The sequence below is a fragment of the Lacerta agilis genome, chromosome 13, assembly GCF_009819535.1.
Source record: "Lacerta agilis isolate rLacAgi1 chromosome 13, rLacAgi1.pri, whole genome shotgun sequence".
In the NCBI taxonomy this organism is placed as follows: domain Eukaryota; kingdom Metazoa; phylum Chordata; class Lepidosauria; order Squamata; family Lacertidae; genus Lacerta; species Lacerta agilis.
The window spans coordinates 34,216,442-34,240,057 of NC_046324.1; the positions used below are offsets into that span (position 1 = coordinate 34,216,442).

Below are 23,616 nucleotides of genomic sequence, written 5' to 3' on the forward strand. Positions count from 1 at the left end.
ATCTTGGACAATATAATGACAACAAAAGGTTTCTACTGCAGTAATGAGCAAGTCTCAGATTGCAGTCCTGTGCATGCTCATGCTCTACCAACTGAGCTATCTCACTCTCACTTATTTCCAATTTAATATTTTAATATTTTATTTTATGTTAAAGCATTTATAAACTGCTAAGTGTTGTTGGGTTTTTGTTTTGTTTTTAAGAAAACCAACCCTCTATGCCTAGGATTTGTGCAGCACTGCTGCATCAGTGGAGTTTCATGTGAGTAGACTCCACCAAGGATTATTTTAAATATTAACTGTTAAAATGCATCAACCTCTGAAATCCGGAAAACAGATTTCAAGTCAGCGATGAGCATATCTGTGGCGTCAGCAAAGCTATCAGATGGATAACTCCCACTACCCCAACTAGCAACCATGCTGGCTGCAGCTGGTGGGTGTTGTGTAAAACATATGGAGGGCACCAGGTTGGGAGAGGCTCTTGTAAAGGATAGGGTACAAATCCCAAAAATAAAATAAAAGAGTCAACACTATAGCAAAAGCTCCAGAAGGAAATCAGCACGAGTGTACTAGTGCATTGAAACTGGAGGAGTCAGACTTCAGAGTAAATGTGCAGAATTGGGCTGCAATACAGCTATTTTGCTGGAGCCAGCTTCTCTTTGCGCAGTCTGCCCATCCCTCCATGTCCGCATTTCCTCCTGGCCCCCCCCCCCACTCTGTGCATCTGTTTGGGCCCCCACAGCTTTTCCAGTGGCTGGCTGAGCCTCTGACAGCTGGGGAAGGCAGAACTTAGCAGTGCATAGCGACAAATTCTTTACATTCACTGCTGCTTTACAGCCTCTGAGAAAAAGTCCTGAGATTTGGGGTGGGTGTGGGTGGGGAGGGAGGTTAGAGAGAATCGGGCTTTTATTGAAGGCTTTCTAATAAAAAAAAACACGCTCTCATTAGCACAAACCATCTCTGGGGGATGCCTGCTACTCCCAGGCGCACCTGCTTAGTTAAATAATAAGTGCTTCAGGCTTGGAGCCTAAACTACATTCTTGTACCTTTAAGCAGCAGCACAACAGGCAGAAATAAAACAGGTGAAGTTTTCTGTCATCACCAAGTCCCCACTGATACATTTCTCTTGCTGTTTTCAGCTGGGTAGCCACTGTGAGAGGATGCAGGCACATTACCAAGACTCATATGCTCTTTTCTCACATCCAGTGGGTATTCAGAGCATAGAAGGCAGAGAAAATTATTTAATACACCCAACCTTGTTTTTTTCTGCTAGTAGTCTAACTTTGATATTTTCTTCTGAGTGTTCTGTTTCTGTGGAACACCTCACTGGTACTGTTGTATCTCTGCTTACCAGAGGTAAATACAGATACAAGAGATTTAACTTTCCAAGCACTGCCTGCAGCAAATATAAGAATAGAAGCAAGTTTCCCATGTCCCCCCCCCCAAGAAATAAAGAACCCCTTCCTGCCCCTGCTGCAAGCTTTCAAAGTTATTTGTTTCTTCAATTTCAGTGACTTGCACAGTGTCTCTTGTGAATTTTGAGTTGTTCTTCCTGTCTATTTCCTTGCTGAGGATTTGAATCATGCTAGCATTGCCACCTTTCATTCTGGCAGGGCTCCTGTGTCTTTCATAAGCTGCATTACAGGCCAAAAGGCGGGATGGGGAAGAAACTTTGTTCAACCTGCATAGAAAGGCCAACCTACTAAAATTGTGCTTGCCACAACAACGCAGCAACTGAAATGCAACCATCGTTTGAAATTTGCATTTCTCTGAATTTTGCAATGCTGTACTCCAAGTAATGTGTACAAAAATGAATATACTTGGGTATGCATAAAAGTGCACATATTTGTGAAAATAGCATATAAAAATGCATTATGTTAGAAGAAATTGCTTACAAAAATATTTAGATTAGTCAGTTTAAAAATGTGTTTATTAAGAGAAATTTGCACCAAAACGCTGATGAATTTTCATGAGGATTTTTTTTTAATTGCAAACTGATGTGGAAGTGTGGAGAAATGAATCTAAGATGAGAAAAAGAGAGACCAAAACTGACGCATTTGCCCATCCCTAACCAGGATAGGGTTTTCTTTTTCCTGATCAGTTGCCAGCCCTCTAGGATCATTCACACATTAGGATGAAGCCAGAGGATGGAGCTGGATCATGGCTGCTGCCTTAGACTTGCCCACTAAACCCATTCAGCATATACCTTCTGAAGGAACCTCCATGTGTGCAATACAGATTGCATAAGCTCAGTCTGCGCATTTGGAAAACCTGGAAAAAGCAGGGCCTCCCATCATGTGTATACCGTGCAGTTTGTGCACTCTTTCAGAAGTTGTAGTGAACACACATGTACGGTGGGAGCAAGGAGAGTCGGATGCAACCCCTCTGCCTGTAAAACGTCTTCCTGTCTTTCCATGCCTTCATATTGCAGTTTCCCTCTCTTTCCCTTCGCCTCTTTATTTTTCCTCTGTATTTCCCCCCAGCCCTTTCTCTCTCTCTCTGATTTTCTGCTTGCTATTAGGCTAATTGGCTGCACCTGCCAGCGAGAACCATAAAATTGGAGAAGCCGCCATGGCTGACTGATTTGGATATGCCCAACTTCCAGATTGTTTACATTAGTGTAACCCTTTGTCACGGGTTCTCAGTGGTTCTCAGCCTTTCTTAAAAAATAAATAAATCTATCTATCTGAAAGTGTATGTATGTATTTCTCTCTATCTGATGAAATGTTACAACATTCTGGTGAGTAAGGTGAGTAAGAGGGCTCATGATAGAGGTTTACACAATTACTGGTGGTGTGGAAAAAAAGTAGACTGGACAGAGGAAAGTTATTCCCCTCTCTCTGGGGCATCCCATGAAGCTGAATGCTGAAAAAGAAAGTACTTTTTGTGCAAGGCATATAGTAATCTGTGGAACTCACTCCCACAAGGTAGTGAGGCTACCAACTTACATAACTTGAAAAGATGGTTAAACAAATTCATGGAGGATAGCAGTATCAGTAGCCACCAGCCACAATAGCTGTGTTTCCCCTCCACTGTCAGAGGCAGCAATGCTTCTGAATACACATTGTTTGGAATCAGAGGAGGGGAGAGCGCTGTTGCTCTCAGGTTCTGCTTGGGTTCTCGCAGGTGTTTGGATGGTCATTGTGACAATGGAATGCTGGACTAAATGGACCTTCTGCCTGATCCAGCAGGCTCTTCTTATGGATGGATGGATATGAAGAAATCTGCTGCATCAGATCAAAGACCAATTGTTCAGCATTCTGTTCTTAATGGTGCCTAACCAGATAGATGCCCATCATGTCAACTCTTACTCACCTTTTCTCTAAACCGACAAGCCAACAAATTAAACAGAAAGGCACCATGTTAAGAGTTAAGTGGATTGCACTGTCAGGCTGCAATCTTATGCATCACAGATGGATAATCTTGAGCCTGGGGACCACACATGAGCCCCAGTCTCATTTTATGCAGACTTCAGCACCCCCAGAAGCTGCCTCATTTGTCCAGCCCTCCACAATTCCTTGTTTCCTGTTCTTTTCTTCCTCTCCTGGCTTTTTAAACATGCCTCCCCACACCTTGCTTCAAGGTAGTCTCGGGGCAACTGTGAGGGGCAGTGTGTTGTATGATGAAAATAAATTTATGTGGGGTTTTCTTTGGATTTTCAAACCTTTTTTTGTGGTTGCATGTCTTTGGGTGTGCAAGGTTTTACCCTCCAATAGTCCGAGAAGAAATTGGTGGTGGGGTTGTGGTGTATGTAGCACATTAAAGTTAGAAAAGAACCACTTTCTCTTCCTTTTTATAACAGTAGTGGTGTTTGTAAACTGTACTTAAAAACCCACCTCTTTTTAATTCTCATTTGAGAGCAATCCCATCAAACCCTGTGGGGCTCTGAGCAGACCTGCTTAGGAATGGGAATTCTGAGCTAGCCATGATGAAAAGTGAAGCAGGGCAGTCTATATTCCAGATTAGTTAATCCAGGACATTTTTATCTGTGGCTCCGCCCACCACCCACTCTAGCCCCACCCACTGCCAGCATGTGGCCCCTGGTATATTACCCTGCAGGGAATGTGGCCCTGGGCTGTGGCAGGGATTCCCCTCCTCTGTTATGCACACTTATTGAAAACAGTGGGACTTACTTAAGGAAACAGGATTGCCCTGTAGATATTGTTGATCAAGGCCAAATTAGGAGACAGCAGAAAAACTGGAATTACAACCACAGTTCCCTATGGTTCATTTAGCACAACCCCTGCCTCCTGTCTGATTTATCAGGGCACCCTTCCCCAGTGTGTTAACATTTCATCAAATCAGCAGAATGATAGTATTTATAAATAACCAGCCTCATATACAACTCAAATACACAAAATGACTGGGATGAGAAAATCCATATGTTTCCTTATCAGGGAACACACCATTATGTTCCATACTACATCTCCTCCCCCTTGAGATCAGTGTTACAGATGCTAACGCTTGCAATCCCAGTTGTGCAATTGTCTAGATTTCAGAGTGAGTTTTAATGTGTGAGAGTGTGTACAAGAGAGAGAGAGAGAGAGCCTGATTCCAAGAAGGAACCAAATATTTGGTTCCCATGCGTAAGCAATGGAAAAGAAAAGAAACACACATTCTGTTTTGGCAGCCTCTCTTTCTTGGCTCGTAGTTGTCTTTTACCGACACAAAAATGCGGGTGAGCATAGAAAGGAAAAGCAATGAGCTGGGGGTGCAGGAGAAATATGGGACTTTCAAGCAGAAAGAAAGAGAAAGCTTTCCCCCCTACTTTCTAACTACATCACTTTCCCAGCTGAAAATTTTGCACCACACAGGGTCCACACATAACTACGAGCACTATGCAAGCATGTGGTTTAAACCTGATGAGTAAATCTGTTTATCTGGCATTCTCTCTTATTTGTTTGTGGGGAGGTTAAACGGTGTTGTGTCAAAGCAAGTGGTTTAGAGGAGCATACAGAGGCCCTGGAATGGCATCGCTTGGCAGCTGATCCTGGGATGGACTAGATGACCCTAGGGTTCCCTTCCAACTCTACAATTCTATTATTCTAAGTGTTATCCCACACTCTCCAGTGCATTTTCCAATTGCTTTCCCTTTTGACAAAACTCAGATCGGGTGGGGGAGCAGATTTGTTGCACAAGACCTTCCAGTCAACTTTCATTGTGCAACCTGGATTTGCCATTACAGTATGTGATTGAATCCACCCAAAACAGAAAGGGTCCGGAAGCGCTCTGGTTCTCCTAACTACCTTTTTTCAGAAGGGATCACTTGAAGTAGAAACATGAGAGGAGGGGGGCTTAACCCTTTCCACCCATCTATTTACCACTGAGATTCTTCCCCCGCCCCCACAATGTCCAGGAGAGAGCATCCCGCAGATACCATCCAATCAAATGCATTCTGCACAATGTTGGAATTGGGCCTTTCATGTGGCAGTACCTACCCTTTGGAACTCCCTCCCACTGCGTATCAGACAAGGTGCCTTCCCTATTAGTCATTTTGGCACCTGCTAAAGACATTCCTCTTCCAACAAGCCCTCTCAAATCTTTATCCCAGTTGGTATCTGTCATGGATTTTAATTGATTTTATACATGTGCTGTTGTTGGATTAAAACTGTTTTTATTTTATTTTATTTATTATTTATTTAAGCTTGTTTTTATATATGTAGGTTTTTTTAAAAAATCTTTTACATAGGTAGCTGTTTTATATGTAATATTTCATTGCATATTGCTTCAGGAAACCTCATGGGAAGCGATTAAACAACAACTACTACTACTATTACTACTACTACTACTACTACTATTACTACTACTACTCAGATGTACTTGTACACCTTTTGATAAACTGATGCAGTCCCAGTGTTTTGGATTACAACTCCCATCATGTACACATGCCTGGGGGCAGATGGGAGCTGTAGTCCAAAACATCTGGAGGGCACTATGTTGGAGAAGACTGTTCTTGTATATGACTCAATGTCTAGCTCACAGGGTAGAGGTGATGACTGGCCCCAGACATGAGTCACCATTTTTGAGCTCGATCGCACCTCCCTCTGAGCTCGATCGCACCTCACTCTTTTCTACCTGGCTCTGGTCAGTGGGCTATTGGCAGCCTAGTAAAAAACAAAGTTAGTCCCTGCAATCCTGAAATCCATTTACCTCTGTCATAGAGGAATCTGCAACACAATGTTGCAGCGTGGAGTATTCGGCCATGCCCTCTTCCAGGATATGCCATTCCATTCCCTCTCCTTCTACCATTTTTAGTCCGCCCACCATACCAACAGTCAGTATTCCAAGACAGCTCAGCATGCTCAGTCTTCAGTGGACTGTTTTGTCTGTTTTCCTCTCAATTAGGATTTTTTGCACTTCTGCAAACTATGGGGCTCCTCCAAGGCTGATGATATACTTCATTTTTTACGTATCATTTTCAATATGTGAACTGAGATCATTATCATTACACATCTCCTGTCCTGTTAGGGCCTATTTTTTCACCACAAGGAAGCAGCTGGTTTGTGTTTGTAAAGCGAGTGCCCAAAGTCCCATCTCTTAATCTTCTTCCAAGAGTCTGTCCTGCAACATTTGCTCGCAGAACAAAGTCTGAGGATTCCAAATTCACCTTTTCCTCCCATGAGCAAAAATGGCTAGAGAATGGGTGAACTTCGCAATTTCTGACAATTTCTCATTTTCCCAGCCCTCCGTTCTCCACAATTCAACATCCGTTTGCATTTTGTTCCAGTGCTCACAATATCTCACCATTTTAGTGCAAACATCTGCTGGTGTACACGTTTCTCCAAGCAATCTTCCCTAATATAATGCACTTTTGTATGTTATTTTCACTAAGATATACTGTATGCGTTTTTATGTATACTTTATTTAGCATATTCATTTTGGTACACATTACTTGTCTGGAGAGCCGCATTGCAAAATTCAGAGAAGTGCAGATTTCTGAGGGCGACTGAGTTTTTCTTCATATATTGTACGATTGGTTCGTGTTTGTAAAGTGAGTGTGAAACCCTGCCTTGGAATCCTATTTCACAATTCCATCTTGCTCTTCCAACATTTGCACAACCCTCCCTCCCGGCTCATTCCCTTGCGTCAGCCTCTGTGTGTGCCTGTTCCTTTCTCTCCACTGCATCTGAAAACGGCACCACCTGTTGCGGCTGTCCGCACCGTGTTACATTCAGATGCTCAGCTTAGTTTCCCCTGTTAATAAAAACAGGCTTGGGAATGAGGGTATATCTGTGGGAAAGTTGCAGCGTGTGGGAAGACAGTGGGGAGCCCTGGGGAGAGGAGAGGAGGGGGTGGGGGTGGGAGGGAAGTTGTGTGTGTGTGTGTGTGTGAGCACGGATGGAGGGGGTGGAAGCCGGACTTTGCTAGCTGCTCTTCCCCTTCATTTAGGAGACAATGTGCCCACCCACAATTGGGCCAAACATAAGAGAAAGCACAACAATGAGTCAATTAGGGGAAAGGGGCATTTCCCCCCCCAAAAAAGGGGGAGGGGTAGAGATTCTGCCACATCATAACTGTCTCTCTTCTTCCTTGCAACCAGCCTATTCTTGGGCTCCATCTCCCACCAACTGCAGAGATCCCCTCCCCTCCCCACCCCACCCCCAGCACTCTCCCTCTTTGCTAGAGTGGGAGTCACAGATTCATTTACGATTCACAGATTCATAGGCAACGAAAGGGTCTTCATCTGGGCAAGCTCATCGCCTCTAACCCCTTACCAAAAACCCAAATCAGACACATCTCTTGGGCTTTGCCCATTGTTTCTGAAGGTGGTGTGGCATCGTTGCCCATGATGTACATATTGCATAAAGATGCTACAGCAAGAGATGGAGAACCCTAGGCCCAAATGTTGCTACCCCACGACTCTTTGTCTGGTCTCAAGGACTCTTCTCCAGGCTACAACTTCTCAGAGCCTGCTTTTGCCTGGCAGGAATGCCTCCTTCGACCCTTATAGAGAGGGATGTGTTTGTGGGCATGTATAGAAAGCAGCTTCCTTCAGAAAGGTTTGATAATTAGCTGCTACACCCACTTTTACCTCTGGCCCTGCCTCTCACTGGCATGTGGCCCCAGAAGGCTGTCCAGAAGGGAATGTGGCCCTCAGGTTGAAAACACTTCTCCGCCCACGAGCTCTTGTCTTCCCTCCCTCCACCTTCTGGTTTTTTTATATCACATTATTATTTCCCCACATTTTTTTACATCTCCATTCTATTTCTGCCTTCTATTATTAAACACATTTATCACAAATAGAATGACACTTATTTTAAACGTTGTGAGTTTTATCTCAGTCCTGCTAGTGTCTTTATGTGTTTACAATGATTCTTTATATATGATATGAATTTACTCCATTCTCTAGGGAACGCTTGGTCGCTCTGGTTCTGGATTCTCCCGGTCAGCTTTGCCAATTCTGCATATTCCATCATCTTTGTCTGCCATTCTTCTATTGTTGGTAACTCCTGCTTAGACCTCTAGTGCATGTTTTTTGCTAGAATTTTATTAGCCCCTCCCCCAAATGCACTAGAGGTCTAGGCAGTTTCCCCCCAACCTTATTAATGTCAGGGAGTAATCTGTTGTTGGGGAGCACATGTTGACTGTGGGTGGAGAAAGTGTAAACAATGGGTGAAATGGGTGCCCCCCCACAGTCTCTCCTTCTGGCACCCACTTTTTCTCACTGGTCTCTAAGGTGCTACTGGAAGTAATTTTTTAATTTTATTTTGTTTTCTCTTCCTCCCTGATCAGTGAGCTTCTGGAAGAAAGGAACTGAATGGTTTTGCCTGAGTCTGAACTGATCACTCTCAGAGGGCTTTTGAAATTAGGCCGATGGGCGCATAAAATTAGGCTGAGCACTACTGGCTGCCACTCCTGCATTGCATAAACCTTCAACACCATATATACAGTGTGGTGTGTTGAGGCACAAGGAATTAACTGTGCCTTGTGTATGTAAGGACAACACAATTGCTCCTCCTCACTCCCCTAACTTTAGAGAAATCATATTTCAGGTCAAGATTAAGGTTCACCAGGGCTGTCTCGTCCATAGGGGCTGGTGGCGCGGTGCGCCAGGGCGCCGGGCCCCCCAGGGGCGCCCCCGCGAGCCCGCCGGCATACCGGGCGCCCCCTCCCCAACCCGCCCCTGCCCCCATGGGCGGGAGGGTGCTCACGCACTGGTGGACAAGCAGGTTGCAAGCCGGCCGACCTCGCCTCCCGGAGCCCCAGCTGGAGCGCTGGAAGGGCATGCAAAGCCCCGCGCCGCTCCAGCGCCACACCCCTCACCCCCCGCTTGCCCCCCCTCCCGAGGGGTGGCCAGCGCGGGAGGGAGGCGGGCGGAGAGGCGGCACGCCGGGGGCGCCGCGCCATGGCGGCCGATCCCTCTAAGACGGCCCTGAGGTTCACTAACTAGAATTGGTGTCCATTACGTGAATGCCATTAACAGGCACATTTTCTCCTCCCCTCCCTGCCCACCATTATGTAAATAGCAGCAGTGGGTGCCAAAGGGAAGATTGACTCTTTCTCTGCCGACTACAATTCTGACAAAAGTCACCTTTCTGATGCTGCTATATTTTCATTTCAAGGGAAAGCTCACCCTAGTGCTAATTAATGTTGTGTCTGGTGGGACCCTTACCCAGATGGACAGCAGGATTTCTCTCAGATTCAGAGACAGGGTAGGAAGGCCAGATTGTCCTCAAGAAGACAGGTCACCGCTGTTCATCCACTTTGCCAGAATGTAACACAGTTTACCTTCATTTAGGAGACAGGCCATAGCTCAGCGGTAAAACGTCCACTCTAAATGCAGAAAGTCCTAGGTTCAATCCACAGCATCTCCAGGTAGGGCTGGGAATGTTACCTGCTTGAAGCCCTAGAGAGCTGGTGCTAGTCAGGGTAGACAATATTGAACTGGGTGGACTAATGGTCTGACTCTGTAGAAGGCAGCTTCCTACCTCTGTCCGCTCAATCAGATAGAGAAGCAAGGGCTTAGGACAACAACAATAGCTCACAGTTACAGTGGTACCTCAGGTTACAGACACTTCAGGTTACAGACGCTGCAGGTTATAGACTCCAGAAATAATGCTTCAGGTTAAGAACTTTGCTTCAGGATAAGAACAGAAATTGTGCTCTGGCAGCGCAGCAGCAGCAGGAGGTCCCATTAACTAAAGTGGTGCTTCAGGTTAAGAACAGTTTCTGGTTAAGAACGGACCTCCAGAACAAATTAAGTTCTTAACCCAAGGTACCACTGTATTTGTTAAAAGGATCAGGAGGCAGATCTGTGGAAAACTTTGCTGTATAAGGTAGACACAGGAACATGGGAGCTGCCTTTTATATGGTCAATCCATGGGCCTATCTTGCTCAGTATTTTTGACTGGTCAGCCACTTTCAAATACTTCAGACTGGAATCTCTTTTAACCCAGCCGGGAGATCCTGGGAACTGAACCTGGGACCTTCTGCATGCAAAGCAGATGCTCTACCACTGAGCTACAGTCCTTTTGGCATCCCGTTAGTCTACCTAGCTTAGTGTTGTTGACAATGACTGGCAGCAACTGTCCAGGATTTCAGACAGCATTCTCTCCCAATCCTACCTGGAGATGCCAAGGATTGGATCTGGGACCTTCTGCATGCAAAGCAGATGCTCAAAGTAACTTCATAAATACAGTGGTACCTCGGGTTACAGACGCTTCAGGTTACAGATGCTTCAGGTTACAGACTTCGCTAACCCAGAAATAGTACCTCAGGTTAAGAACTTTGCTTCAGGATGAGAACAGAAATTGTGTGGTGGCAGCGGGAGGCCCCATTAGTTAAAGTGGTACCTCAGGTTAAGAACAGTTTCAGGTTAAGAACGAATTAAGTTCTTAACCCGAGGTACCACTGTAAATAAAAACTAAATATGAATGATCTCTCTCTCTCTCTCTCTCTCTCTCTCTCTCTCTCTCTCTCTCTCTGTGTGTGTGTGTGTGTTTAGGAGGGAAGTTACATCAGCATTGGTCCAAAGCATCCTTGGCAAGGAGCAAGGTCTGTGGTCTCATGAGCCAGAATCACCACCAGCCTGCAAAGTGCTTTCCTCCAGGGCAGAGAAAGTGACATTATTTTTCCAAGGCTTTCGTCCCCATTTTCGGAATCTGTTTTGAATAAAAGAGCAAAGCTAGTCAGCCAGTCTAGAGTTTTACAATGGAAAGCTCTGGTGGAGGGGGCGGGTTTTTTTCTTCTATTTCTCCCTCTCCCTACATGCTTTAAAGTCAAGCCAATTTCCTTTGGAGGCATTGGGTGAGAGGGGGAAGGGAGAGGGTTGCGAGGCTTTGAGGGGGGGGGGGGAGAGAAGGCAACTTTCAAGTAAAAATAATTAAAAAAGCAGAGGAGGAGGAGCAGCAGCAGCAGCAGCAGCTGAGGAATGTTAATGCCGTGCAGCTTTCAGTTCTACAGCCCCATTCCCATTCACCACGCCAGCAGTTTCCCAGCGGATTTGCTTGTAAGCTCCGCATTCCTCAGCAGACCAAAGACATGAAGCCCTCCACAGCAAGGATTGGATCCGTGCTCTGTGCATGTGCGTGTGTGTGTGTGTGTGTGTGTGTGCGTGCGTGGGAGGAACCCACACGCATCCTCAGCAACAAGCTCTGCCCCCTCTTTTTCTTCTGTTTTACAGATGCTTTATATAGTTTGGTTGCGTCATTTTATCATGGGGGAGGGTGTTAAGTGAGATTCTGTTTTCGTTCAATGAGATTGATTGTAGAAACTACCTTGAGAGCATGAGCTGAAAAATAGTTTAGATGTGCATTTGCTTGCTTGCTTGCTTGTTTCCCACCCTTCACCCTAATGCCCCAGACCGAGTTGTGGCCTTAAAAACAATGCTAAAAACAACAACGAACAACTCGCAACCATAAAAATAAGGCGGGTCCTAAAAACACACACTGCATCATCATGCATACATCATCGTTATTATTTTTATTAATTGTACGTATTTATTAATTTCTGTAAAGAAACAAATGAACAACATAGAGCAACAAGCAAAGCTGGTCTGTCAACAGAATGCAAGATCAAGAACATACGAAATTATTATCAAGGGAAAGAAAACAGCTTATGAAATCAATTTTAGGAAAGGAAAAGCAAGGGATAATGTTGTTAATCAAGTTCAGTTATCCATAAATCACAACGCGTTTGAGGTGAAATAAAAGTTTTCTTTGCAAATTCCATGAAGCGATACCATATTTCTCCAAATTTGTCTGCCCCTCCTCCGTGATGCTTTCACCTTACGTGTGCATCATCAGCATTAATTAAATTTATATTTTGCCTTCCTTCCAATGAAGAAAATGTGAGAAAAGGCAGAATGGGAACACATTGCCACCAGTTGGACTGCTAGTAGGAAATATTTCTTTCAGTTTCTCATTTTTCCACTCTTCAGTTCAGTTGTCCACATTTTCACATCAGTTTGATTTTTTTAAAAAAAAATTAATGACAATTTATCACCATTTTAATGTGAATTTCTCCTAATATACTCATTTTTGTGTGCCTAATACTCACATTTTTCAAAGCAGATTCCCCTAATGCGTTTTTAATGTTAGTTTCAATCATCATCATCATCTTTGTACACATTACTTGGCTGGAGAGCTGCATTGCAAAATTCAAAGAAGTGCAACTGTGTTTTCTTTAAAATATGCATGTGCTTCAGAGAGAATGCTGTAGCACTCAGGTCCTGCTTGCAGGCTTCCCATACTCCCCTGTTTGGACACAGTAGGGTTGAGAGCTGGGCTACATGGGGCTTTGGCCTGATCCAGCAGCCAGGCTCACCACGGTGAGAACAGGATGCTAAACTAGATGGGCCAATGGCCAGATCCAGCAGATCCAGATCCACTGTTGGGGGCAAGGCACCTCTGAATGCCACTTGCTGGGAACCATGAGTAGGGAGAGACTGCTGTTGAGCTCAGACTTCCCACTGGGTCATCTAGTTGGTCCTGTGAGAAAAAGTTGCTAGATTAGAGGGGCGTTTGGCATTATGCAGCAGCCAGGCTCGTCTTGTGTATCAAGGTGAAGTTTTGCTCCCACACTCCAGAAAACCGAGAGGTGTGCATTTGCAACTAACTTTTATAAGTAGACGAAAGGAGCTACATACTCCAACATCCAGAAACCAATGAAGATGGGAATAGTCTGTATAGAAGTGACACACCACAGTGTAGTTAGAATTGGCCTGTATCCCTGTCTGTGACCACCCCCACCCGGCTTTCCTGGACCCCAATGTTTATTTGGGCAGTAGAGGTCTAGAGAGCTGTTGGTTTAAGGAGGCGGAGGAGGGCTGGTTTCACACTGGGGCGATCTGTTTAATGGGCTGTCAGATGATGGATGTTTCCCTCCCTCTGAAGTTATCTGTCCAGCAGGATCACATTTCCCTCCTGAGCCGGACGTACGACGCCAAAAGCCACGAGTCGGGTGGAGGCCGTTATTTATACAAACTTTCCTTCCCCCCGGTTTTTCACCCCTCTCAGAGACTTGTGTCTAATCTTGCCTTTTGCTTCCCCCCCCTTTTTTCTGCGAGACATGTTCTAAAACACGGCAGTATTAAAGTCCAGCATTGCCTGGGCTTCAAGAGTAATTAAGTGACCGCCAGGAGAGAAGCCCAACCAGTATGGGCAGCAGAAAGATCCTTGGTGACTACCTCTCTTGATGGGGATGCTAGCAAAAGTGTGCTGCACAAGGGTAAGGCTGTGTATTTGGGTGCTGTTAGAATGGTAGAGTCATAGAACTGAGGCCATGTCCATACCATACATTTTAAGTGCTTTTTATACCACTTTAAGAGTCATGACTTCCCCTTAAAAATCCTGGAAACTCTGGTTTGTTAAGGGTGCAGAGAGTAGTTAAGGGACACATGAGTCTTTATATACATGACAGGCTAAGAGAGTGGTGTCTTTCACCTGAGGGTGACACAAATACAAAATCCACCTGTGTACAGGACCTTGCTATAGTGGCAATCCAAGACTGTGGTGGGCATCACTTGGAAATGCAGCTCAATAAAGGCATTTCTTAAGGAAAGTGGTGAGAGTTTGGTCAGATAACCAGCTCTATAACACTCCATTATTAGGAGTGCATACCAAGGGGATGTTTTGGTGTTTCTAATTAGTTGGAAGTGCCTTCTGCATTCTATCCAGAAGAGCCAATCCCTTAGATGATACTTATTCAAGGTCAATGCAGAGCTCAGGTCTAGGAAATAATAATAGTCTAAAACATCTTGACAAGCTTCTTTCTAGAGTTGGTCATTACCCAATTCTATATAGCACAGTGCAAGAAAATGCTCGACCGGCATAGTAGCAATTCTTTTAATATACTGTTACAGTTCTGGGGTAACAGAGCTTGGGGGGGGGCAAGGGCACCCATAACTGCTAGAGTTAGGGAATGGTAGAAATTAATACATGGTATAATTTAGATAATATTTGGAATATTGAAGGGAAGATCCCAGACATTTAAAGTATGTACTGAACACCTCCAAGAGATTTTTGAGGTCAAATCAGGAAAGAGAGATGAGCACTAAATCATCTGCATACATCAAGATTGAGATTTTTTCCAGACTCTGGACTCATTGGTCTTATGTCCCACTCCATCCCTTTAGATCAAGAGTGAGGAACCTGTGGCCCTCCATATGTTGTTGCTCCCATCATTCCACAGCATTGCTGGTTATTTATTTTTACATTGATATCCCACCTCACATCATGTATGACCCAACGTTTATCCTCACAATGACCCCATGTAGTAGTTTAGTCTGCGAGCGGTGACTGGCAGTGAATTTCATGACTGAGAGAGCATTTGAACCCCAGCCCCCCCCCCACCACAAAGCTCCTAGAGGGGGACACTCCTTCTCAGCCTGAAGGGTGTTGCAGCAGTCCAACAATATCTTGAGGGGCCCAGGATCTCCATATGTGCTTTAAATGGTAACCTGTGAAACTTCACTTATTTCAAAAGGGGGTGAGCTAGCCTTGTGCAGGGTCGGGTGGGGGGGGTGTTCCCTTCTGCTCATGCTGCTGAGTTCCTAGCCTTCTGCCATAAAAGTCCTGCCATGATGGCACTATTATACACACACATTAAAGGTGCGATAGAACCCTGCCCTGTTACATCTGCTGGTATCTTTAACAATTCAACGCAGGTCACATCATCAATTTTAGCTCTCCATTCAGCCATGGCTGTCCCTCCCTGCAAGAATTCTAGGAGCTAATGTTTGCAGGTGGTGCTGTGGTCTAAACCAGTGAGCCTCTTGGGCTTGCTCTCAGAAGGTTGATGGTTCGAATCCCCATGACAGGGTGAGCTCCCATTGCTCCAGTTCCTGCCAACCTAGCAGTTCAAAAGCATGCCAATGCAAATAGATAAATAGGTACCGCTGTGGTAGGAAGGTAAACGGCATTTCCGTGTACTCTGGTTTCTGTCAGTGTCCTGTTGCTCCAGAAGCAGTTTAGTCATGCTGGCCACATGACCCGGAAAACTGTCTGTGGACAAACGCCGGCTCCCTTGGCCTGAAAGCGAGATGAGCGCTGCAACCCCATAATCACCATTGACTGGATTTAACTGTCCAGGGGTCCTTTACCTTTAGGGGTACTGAGAGTTGTTAAGGGAACCCTGTTCCCTGAAAAGAGCTACAATTCCCACAGTTTGCTGTGAAGAGGGCTTGACTCTGGGAACTGTAGTATTGTGAAGGGAGGGGTAGGGACCCTTAACAAACTACAGCTCCCAGAATTATTGGTGCGGGGAGAGCCATGACCGTTGAAAGTGTTTAAATGGATGGCGCGAACGTGACAGCAGCGGAGAGAGATCCCTGCCCCTTTCTCCCTAGCGGAACTCAATGTGCCTCGAGTGCTTGTTTCCACACGGAGCGTTCTAAGAAACGGACTGACGGAGATTTGGGCGGACCAGACTTCCGGGATAGGTAAAGTGGGCGCCTTCGTGCTATTCTCATACGGGGCGGGTGGCCGAGAGGAAATGGTCTCTCGCCCCAAACGCGGGCTTCTTGGTGCCTAGAAAGAAGCAAAAGAGCGAAATCGCAGCTGGAGAGCAATGCTTTCCTGTTCCTCCCGTAGAAACTTGCCCTGTCTCTTGATCCCAGTTGACTTCTTACTTACTTAATTTAGCGAAACGTATTTAAAGCTGCTCCGTGGGGAGGGAGGGAGGGAGGTGCATTCTGTCCATTCTCAGAGGTACTGCTCTCGTTCTTCCTGCCTTTTAATCTTACACATCCCACCTCGCGTTCAAGGATCATCGCAGCCAACATTGTTTTTGCCCCCTGGCCACTTCATCCTCGGATTGGGTTAAATTGAGAAAGAGATTGAGCGGCTCAAGGTCAACTGGCGGGCTGGCGAGGAAGATGCAAACCTGGGTATCCCTGGTCCTAGTCTGGAACTCTATAGCCACTGTGCTACACTGCCGCCGCCCGCCGGTCCGCCCCCCCCCCGGTGGTTCTGTAGTGTATGGTAACAAATGAAAGTTGGAGGAGAGGAGATTTTTTAAAAGCAGCACTTTGCAGCTGGAGCTTTAAGGTTGATGCAAAGGTTGACATTCTAATGTTAAAATTGCTAAATTTGGTAATGCTGAGAAACAAAAACAGGGTCAAAGCCCTCTTCTCCCAAATAAAGTTTTCAAGGCATCGGGATTCCCCAACCTATCATCTGTCTTTTGCCTCACACTGCTTTTCTGATTGATTTAAAGAGGCATTCAATAGTAATGTGGACTGGAAAGTTCTGCATTGCTATGTTTTTCAGTGAGGGAAAAGTCCATTTTTAGAAATGCAATTGTTTTGTTAATTAACTCATAACCTACAGTGTAGACCTATGCATTCGTGCTTGGCAATAAGCCTCACTGAGTTCAATGGGACTTCCTCCCAGGAAAGTGTATATAATCTAGTGAGTGATTACAGATCAGATTCAGCAAATGAAATGGATACATTACTAATTAACCGTGCAATCGATACATATCTATTCAGAAGGAAGTTTCATGGCGTTCGATAGAACTAACTCCCAGGTAAATGTGTATAAAATTGCAACTTTAATCTAAAATCAACATGATCAATTTGACTTGTCCTAGAAAGCATGAATCTTTCAGGCATGCTAACACTAATAATTTTTATTGTTTCACCGCTTTTCTTAAAGTTTTAGTAATATCAGGGAAGTGTCCTACTGAACTTACCACGTTTTGCAATATTTTACAAGTTTTTCAATAAAATAAATTTCCACATAAGGCTTTGAATTTGTTTGAATTTCACATTTAAACAACACCATGCACTTTATTTGAATCTCACAAAACCAAGAAATTTCCTGGTCCCAAATTTTCCTGAAAGCACACATCACTGGTATTTGTTATTCAAACAGTTTCCCCTGGCCTTTTGGCATGGTGCCCCATAAAATATGCTATAATACTGCACTAGTATAGGGCCTATGCTTCTAGTATACATATGAAACACACTCAATGGTTTGTTGTAGTTTTGCCTCTGGCCTAGTGAGCAGAGTGAGCTATGAGTAAAGATCAGAATGGAGGATATTGGAGGCAGGACCTTCCTTGGTGGTGATGAACCCACAATGGTAGAACTCTGCCAAACTTCCTCCTGCATTTAAACGAGCTCTAAATACCATTTTTTCTTCAAGGCTTTTAATGAGTGACATTCTACTGGCTTATATGTTATACTGATGTGTGTGTTTACATGTTTTCTTCTGTTTTGAATTGTGAATTTTTAAAAAACCCAAAATTTAATTATGTAAGCTACCATGGGTTGTGTTTTTTTAATTTAAAAAAAATGATGTAAATGAGAAAAAGGAGTGGAGCAACACCCCCATGAGGTTACAGCATTTGTGGTTTTTTTAGCAAGAAAAGGCAAGTAAGAGGAGACATGATAGAGGTGTGTAAAACTGCACAGTGTGGAGAAAGGGTATGGATAAATGTTTCTCCCCCTCATAATACCAGAATTTAAGGGCCTCCAACAAAGCTTCTTTACACAGTACATGGTTAAGTGCAGGGTTTGTTGCCCCTAGAAGTAGTAAGGACCACTAATTTGGATTGCTTTGAAAGATGATTAGATAAATTCATGGAAGGTAGGGCTATCAATGGCTTCTGGCCATGAGTGCTGTGATCTTTCTCCATATGCCTGGATTATGTCTCTGAATCACAAGTGGAGGGAGGGCTGTTGTACTCAGTTCCTGTGTCCTGGCTTCCCAGACACATCTGGTTAGGCATTGTGAGAATGGGATGCTGGGTTGGATGGCCTTCAGCCTGATCCAGGTGGTTCTTATATTCCCCCCTTGCAGACATGGAGCCCGAGGATGCTGAAGAATTGGCAGCTGAGTTGCATGGAAAGCCTGTGGATGTCTGGGACCTCTTGCAAATTGCAGCAGGCTCTGGCTTGACTGCCTATGTTGTGTGGGCAGGAATTCTCATGCCAGGATTCCGCAAAGTGCCTTTAAAATTACAGGTACATAGCAGACGATTTGCTGTGACATTTGATGGCAAAGCAGCACAGTTAACTGGCACATGATTATTGTGTTGGGAGGGAACTTCTGCAGGCAGGACTCTCCCTTATGAGACAAAGAAGGGTATTTGGAAATTTGAAAAAAAGCACAAACACACTGAAGATGACTCATGGATTTGATTCTGATGGCCAGATATTTGAAATGCTTAATCACAGTCTGTATCAGGTTGCCTTCCAGATGCTATACCCTGATGCTCTTCAATTGCCATCAGCCCCAACCACCATGGCTGGTGGGAGTTGTAGTCCACCAACATCTGGAGAGTATCATGCTGGCTTCCTTCTTTTAAGGCAGCAGTGGGGAACCTATGGCCTTCTAGATGATGTTGGACTCCCAACAACCACTGCCAGTATTAGCAGTGTCACAGATGAGAATTGTAATCCAACGACAGCTGAAGGGCCACAAGTTCCCCAACCCTTTGTTGCCATCCAGAAAAATGTCAAAAGATCCCCCCCCCAATATAATTAGGTGCCCTTTCACCTATCTATTTGAGTAGGCAGATAATTGATTTGGCTCAACACAAGACAGTCACATCAAGTCAGCTGCTCCCTCTTCCAAGGTCTGGTTCATCCATGAGTCCCCCGTGGCACTAGCAAGGCTGTGCTGCCATCAGCCCCAGCATCATTTGAGGCTGATGAGTTGTAGTCTAACACATCCAGAGAACATCAGGTTCACAAAGACCAGGGCATTTTTTCAGCCACAATCAATTGGAACTCAGTTCTGACACCTCTCAGGAGGGCACCATTGTCATCATAAGAGAACAAGGGCAGTGTTTATTGTGAGTTCCAGCACCACTTTTTCTAGAAAAATAGCACTGACGAAGACTGTTTTAGAGTCTTTAGGATTCCATGTATATTTCCTACCCTGGAACTCTGTGGCCCTTCCCAACTCAGAGCTTGCCTCTCTCTCTCCTCCTCACCCAGGTGCCGTATGTCCCAGCAAATGCCAATCAAGTGGAGAATGTGATGTCGCTGCTGAAAGGGCGCTCTGGGAAGATGGTGGATTTAGGGTCAGGCGATGGCAGAATTGTAAGAGCAGCGAGCTTGTTTCTTGATGGTGGCATATTCCATGAAGCTGGGTGGCCCACTTGAAAGAACTACAATATATAATAATTTGGATCCAAAGGGAAGAGTAGAACAGGACTAGGGAACCTTTAGCCCTTCAGGTATTAGTGATTTAAGTCAACTTCACAGATGGTATTAGCTTCTGAGGAAATGCTTGATCAGGGCTAGATTCCAAAAAATAATAATCTTAGAATCTATTTACAAATGCTTGTTGGGTCTCTGGACCGTAATAAAGATTTTATTATTATTATTTATTTACAAATGCATCACTAGATGCATCTGGGCTAGATCAGGTGTGGGGAAATTTTGGCCCACCATATGTTACTGAACCACAACTCCCACCAGCCTTAGCAAGCATGACCAATGGCAAGGGATGCTGGGAGTTGTAGTTTGAAGGTTCCCTACACTTGGGTCAGATGGATAAATAGCCTGACCTGGGGCAAGACAGCTCTCCTGTGTTTCTAAGGATCACAAATATGGTCACTAAAATAAGTGCCTTGGCTGTGCTTCCAGGTGCTAGAGGCTTACAAGCAAGGCTTCAGACCCGCTGTTGGCTATGAGCTCAATCCATGGCTTTTACGACTTTCAAGCTATCGTGCCTGGAAGGCCGGCTACTATGGAAAAGTTTCTTACTGTCGGGACGATCTTTGGAAGGTGAGACAAGAGGCTCCATGAAATGGCGCAGATAATCTGGGGGTAGTGAGAGGACACACGACACATTGGCTGCCGGTGTTTGTCAGCCTCCTCATGAGCCAGGCTGCAAAGTCCAGCTGTCAGGTAGTTTTTAGGCCAGGATAGGAGTATTTTTAATTGTAGGTGCTAGGCTGGGTGCTAGGGATTGAAGCTGGGCTTCAGACATTGGATCAGGCTAACCAATAGTCTTGGTTCTCTCTCTTAAAGGTGGATCTGTCAGACTGTAAGAATGTCACTGTGTTCTTGGCACCTAGCGTGGTAAGCATATTTATTTACTATTCCTTTTCCTATATAAAGCCCATAGTAGCCTGGGATCAGATTACTTGCAGAATCATCTTACAGCATATATGCCAACTCGACATTGACCTGTGGAGCTGGCACTGTTACAAGGAACTTTGGAACTCCCTGCATGTTGACATCGGGCAGGTGACTTCACTGTACTCTTTTCGGCACCTGCATAAAACATTTTTGTTTAGGCAAGCTTATCCAGCCATGCAGAATGTTGACATGTATTTTAGTCTCTTTTTAAAGTTTTGTTGATTTTAATTCCCCTTTGAATGTTTTTAAACACCTGTTTTAAACTATATTTTCTTGATAATTGTTTTTTTTTATTTTTTAAACCAGTTAGAGGTTTCCATACAATTTAGTGCAGTGGTATATATAGGTTGTTTAAAAAAAAAAGTTGCTTTTTAATGAAGTGGTGTAAAAATGCCAAGTGTGTCGCATAAAAACAGCACAAACAAAACAATAAAATTCAAAGACATGCAAATCTCAAAGAATGCTTGCGTTTTGGTTCATATATTGTTTTGGGAAGTGCAAAGTACGTAGATTCGCCTTTAAAGGAAAACTGAATCATTTCTCTCTCCCCTCCCCATCCAATCCTTACTGCACTGCAGTAGAAGAAAAATGGACAGGGAGACCTTAGAACAGCCCATGCCCATTTTCTTTAGAATTTATTTATTTTTATTTTAAGCTCATTCAGGAACGTAATAATAGCCTTCTGGGTCAGGCCTATAGCCCATCTAGTCCAGCATCCTGGTCTCACAGTGACCAACCAGATGCCTGTTAGAAACCAGGGAGCAGAACATAAGTACAAGAGCCCTCTCTCCTCTCCTGTGGTTTCCAGCAACTGGCATTTGGCAGGACTTCTGCCTCCAACTGTGGGGGTAGAGCCTAGCCATCATGGCCAGTAGCCACTGATAGCCCTTTCGTAGCCAAAATTCAAAATGATTTTGGCTCCGATCCTAAAATGCCGAAGTGGGGATTCATTTCCACATGCCCTCAGTTCCAAGAAATAGGATGCATCATTACTGTTTCTGCCTAAGAGGACTAAAGAAATGATACTGTCTTCCCTGTCTCTTTCTTAAGGGAAAACCCAAGTGAATGGCTGATAGATCTCCCAGCATGGCTGAGTGCAAGTCCCATATGTCTGCCAGGGCCCCTCCATCAGTAAATAGCAATGAGATTGAAACATGATTGGATTTTGAGAAAGCTTTTTAATCCAAGATTTCAAATAAATTTGCAGCAGTGAATGGCCCACCTTCCCACGTATCCACACATTAATCGTTTGTGGCCTAAGGGAAAACAGGAACTGAGCTTTGATTCCTTGTTTTGCATGGAGACCACTGCCAGCAGTGGCCAGGCAAGTAGCTATTTGCAAGCCTGCTTCAACTACTACTTCAAACATGCCTCATGGCACTGAACGTGCCCCTCCACATTGTTACAGATTTGTCTCGGGAGGGCTGCCTGTCTTAGAAGGACCCTGACACTTTGCTAAACTAAAATTCCCCAAAAAAATTCTCAGGGTGGGAAGAGGGAAACTTTGTACAGAACAAGGAAATCCCGAATCAAGGTGGGATGGTGATGCTTGCCCATCTTTAATGCAGGGAGTGCCCTTTTTCAAGAGCAATGTCCCATGTTCAGTGCAAGGGAATACAGGCATGTTTGTTTTAAAAAAATAAAATAAAATGGAGTAATTCCACTTAAAAGTGTTGACTCCTTTCTGAGCTCTGGCAATCTGAGGATGAAAGAGAACCAGTGGCTGATATTTATCCCAGACTTTTTTTTAAAAAGGAACTAACACCCTGAATAACCTAGGCATTTTCCTTCCTGTTTCTCAGTTGCAGCTTCTAGAAAGGAAGCTGCTTGTGGAACTTCCGGATGAGGCCCGTGTGGTGGCTGGACGCTTCCCCTTCCCCAATTGGACACCCACCAGCATGGCTGGGGAAGGTTTGAACCGAGCCTGGGCCTACGATATCAAGACTGTGCGGCAATTCCAGCAGGACAGGCCAGAGGGAAGCCCAGTATAAGAACGTGTCCTCTAGGAAACAAGCAGGCACCTTTGCAAGATGGACAAGGGCTGTTTCCAGTGGCTCAGAGAGTGAAATGTGCTTCTTTCCAATTGCTGGCCTTGACAGCCCTTTATAAGCTCTGGGGTATGGGTGGGTGTGGGAGGGAGGGAAGCAGGCGAGAACAATGAGATGATTTGTCAAGGGAAATCACATGGTTTCCGTAACTCCTCCCCTGAATCCTGCTAATTCTGGAAACTCATTAGAACCTTTGCCGCAGGATGGGACAGGTTTGTCTCTTCATTGTGGAGTAGTGTGTGTGTGTATATTTATTTATTTTTATAATGAACTTTCACAGCACTTATTTTTTTTAACTCATCTCTGTGTGTGGTCCAGTGGGCTGCTAAGATCTTATTGGGGTAGCAAACCCATGCCATGCCTCAGCTTGGAGCTTTGGTTGTGAAATAAAGAGAATTGTGATCCTCGGGACGCTGAGGATTATTGTACCAGATAGTGACTTATTTTACTAACATGGTACAACTTCAGATTTCTACACATGGTGGTATGGTTTGCAAACGTACTCTAAATCATGGTTTGGTGTTACACATAATTCCCATATAACCGGGCGTGGGGGGGGGGAGAGAATTCAGCTGAGTTTAGTTTCGCTTTCAAAGGCTGTCATTTGAACCAGGGTTTGTGGTTTTATTCCAACCAAGGTTACTAAACAAACCAACTTTTCAAGTCTAGTCGTGAAGATGGCTTGTTTCATTAACCATTTCACTGGAACATGATAATAAGCATCTGAATGTCAGCATGAAAGCTGAAACAAAATAAAATAAAAAATTCCTTCCAGTAGCACCTTAGAGACCAACTAAGCTTGTTCTTGGTATGAGCTTTCGTGTGCATGCACACTTCTTCAGATACACTGAAACGGAAGTCACCAGACCCTTATATATAGTGAGGGAGTGGGGAGGGGTATTACTCAGAAGGGTGGTGGGAATGGGTGATCAGCTGATAGGTGTGGAAAAGCTGGTTAGAGTAAGACGGAAGGGAGAGAGAATGCAATGCAAATACTGAAAGAAGAAGCAAATGCATTTGGAATGTAAGATC

At 44.6% G+C, this 23,616-nt stretch overlaps 1 protein-coding gene across 3 annotated transcripts; it reads left to right on the plus strand.

Moving 5' to 3' along the window:
• The first annotated feature begins 15,787 nt into the window (after nucleotides 1-15,787).
• Nucleotides 15,788-23,012, plus strand: ANTKMT (adenine nucleotide translocase lysine methyltransferase). 3 transcript variants are annotated; one of them, XM_033167814.1, is made up of 6 exons: nucleotides 15,788-15,877; nucleotides 18,243-18,406; nucleotides 19,385-19,489; nucleotides 20,039-20,179; nucleotides 20,426-20,476; nucleotides 22,339-23,012. In XM_033167814.1, the coding sequence occupies exons 2-6, from the start codon at nucleotides 18,245-18,247 to the stop codon at nucleotides 22,525-22,527; spliced, it is 648 nt and encodes a 215-aa protein (XP_033023705.1). In that variant the 5' UTR covers nucleotides 15,788-15,877; nucleotides 18,243-18,244; the 3' UTR covers nucleotides 22,528-23,012. The 3 variants fall into 3 exon arrangements, with proteins under 3 accessions (XP_033023705.1, XP_033023707.1, XP_033023706.1); XM_033167815.1 differs by lacking the exon at nucleotides 15,788-15,877 and adding an exon at nucleotides 16,421-16,965; XM_033167816.1 differs by lacking the exon at nucleotides 20,426-20,476.
• The last annotated feature ends 604 nt before the right edge of the window (nucleotides 23,013-23,616 follow it).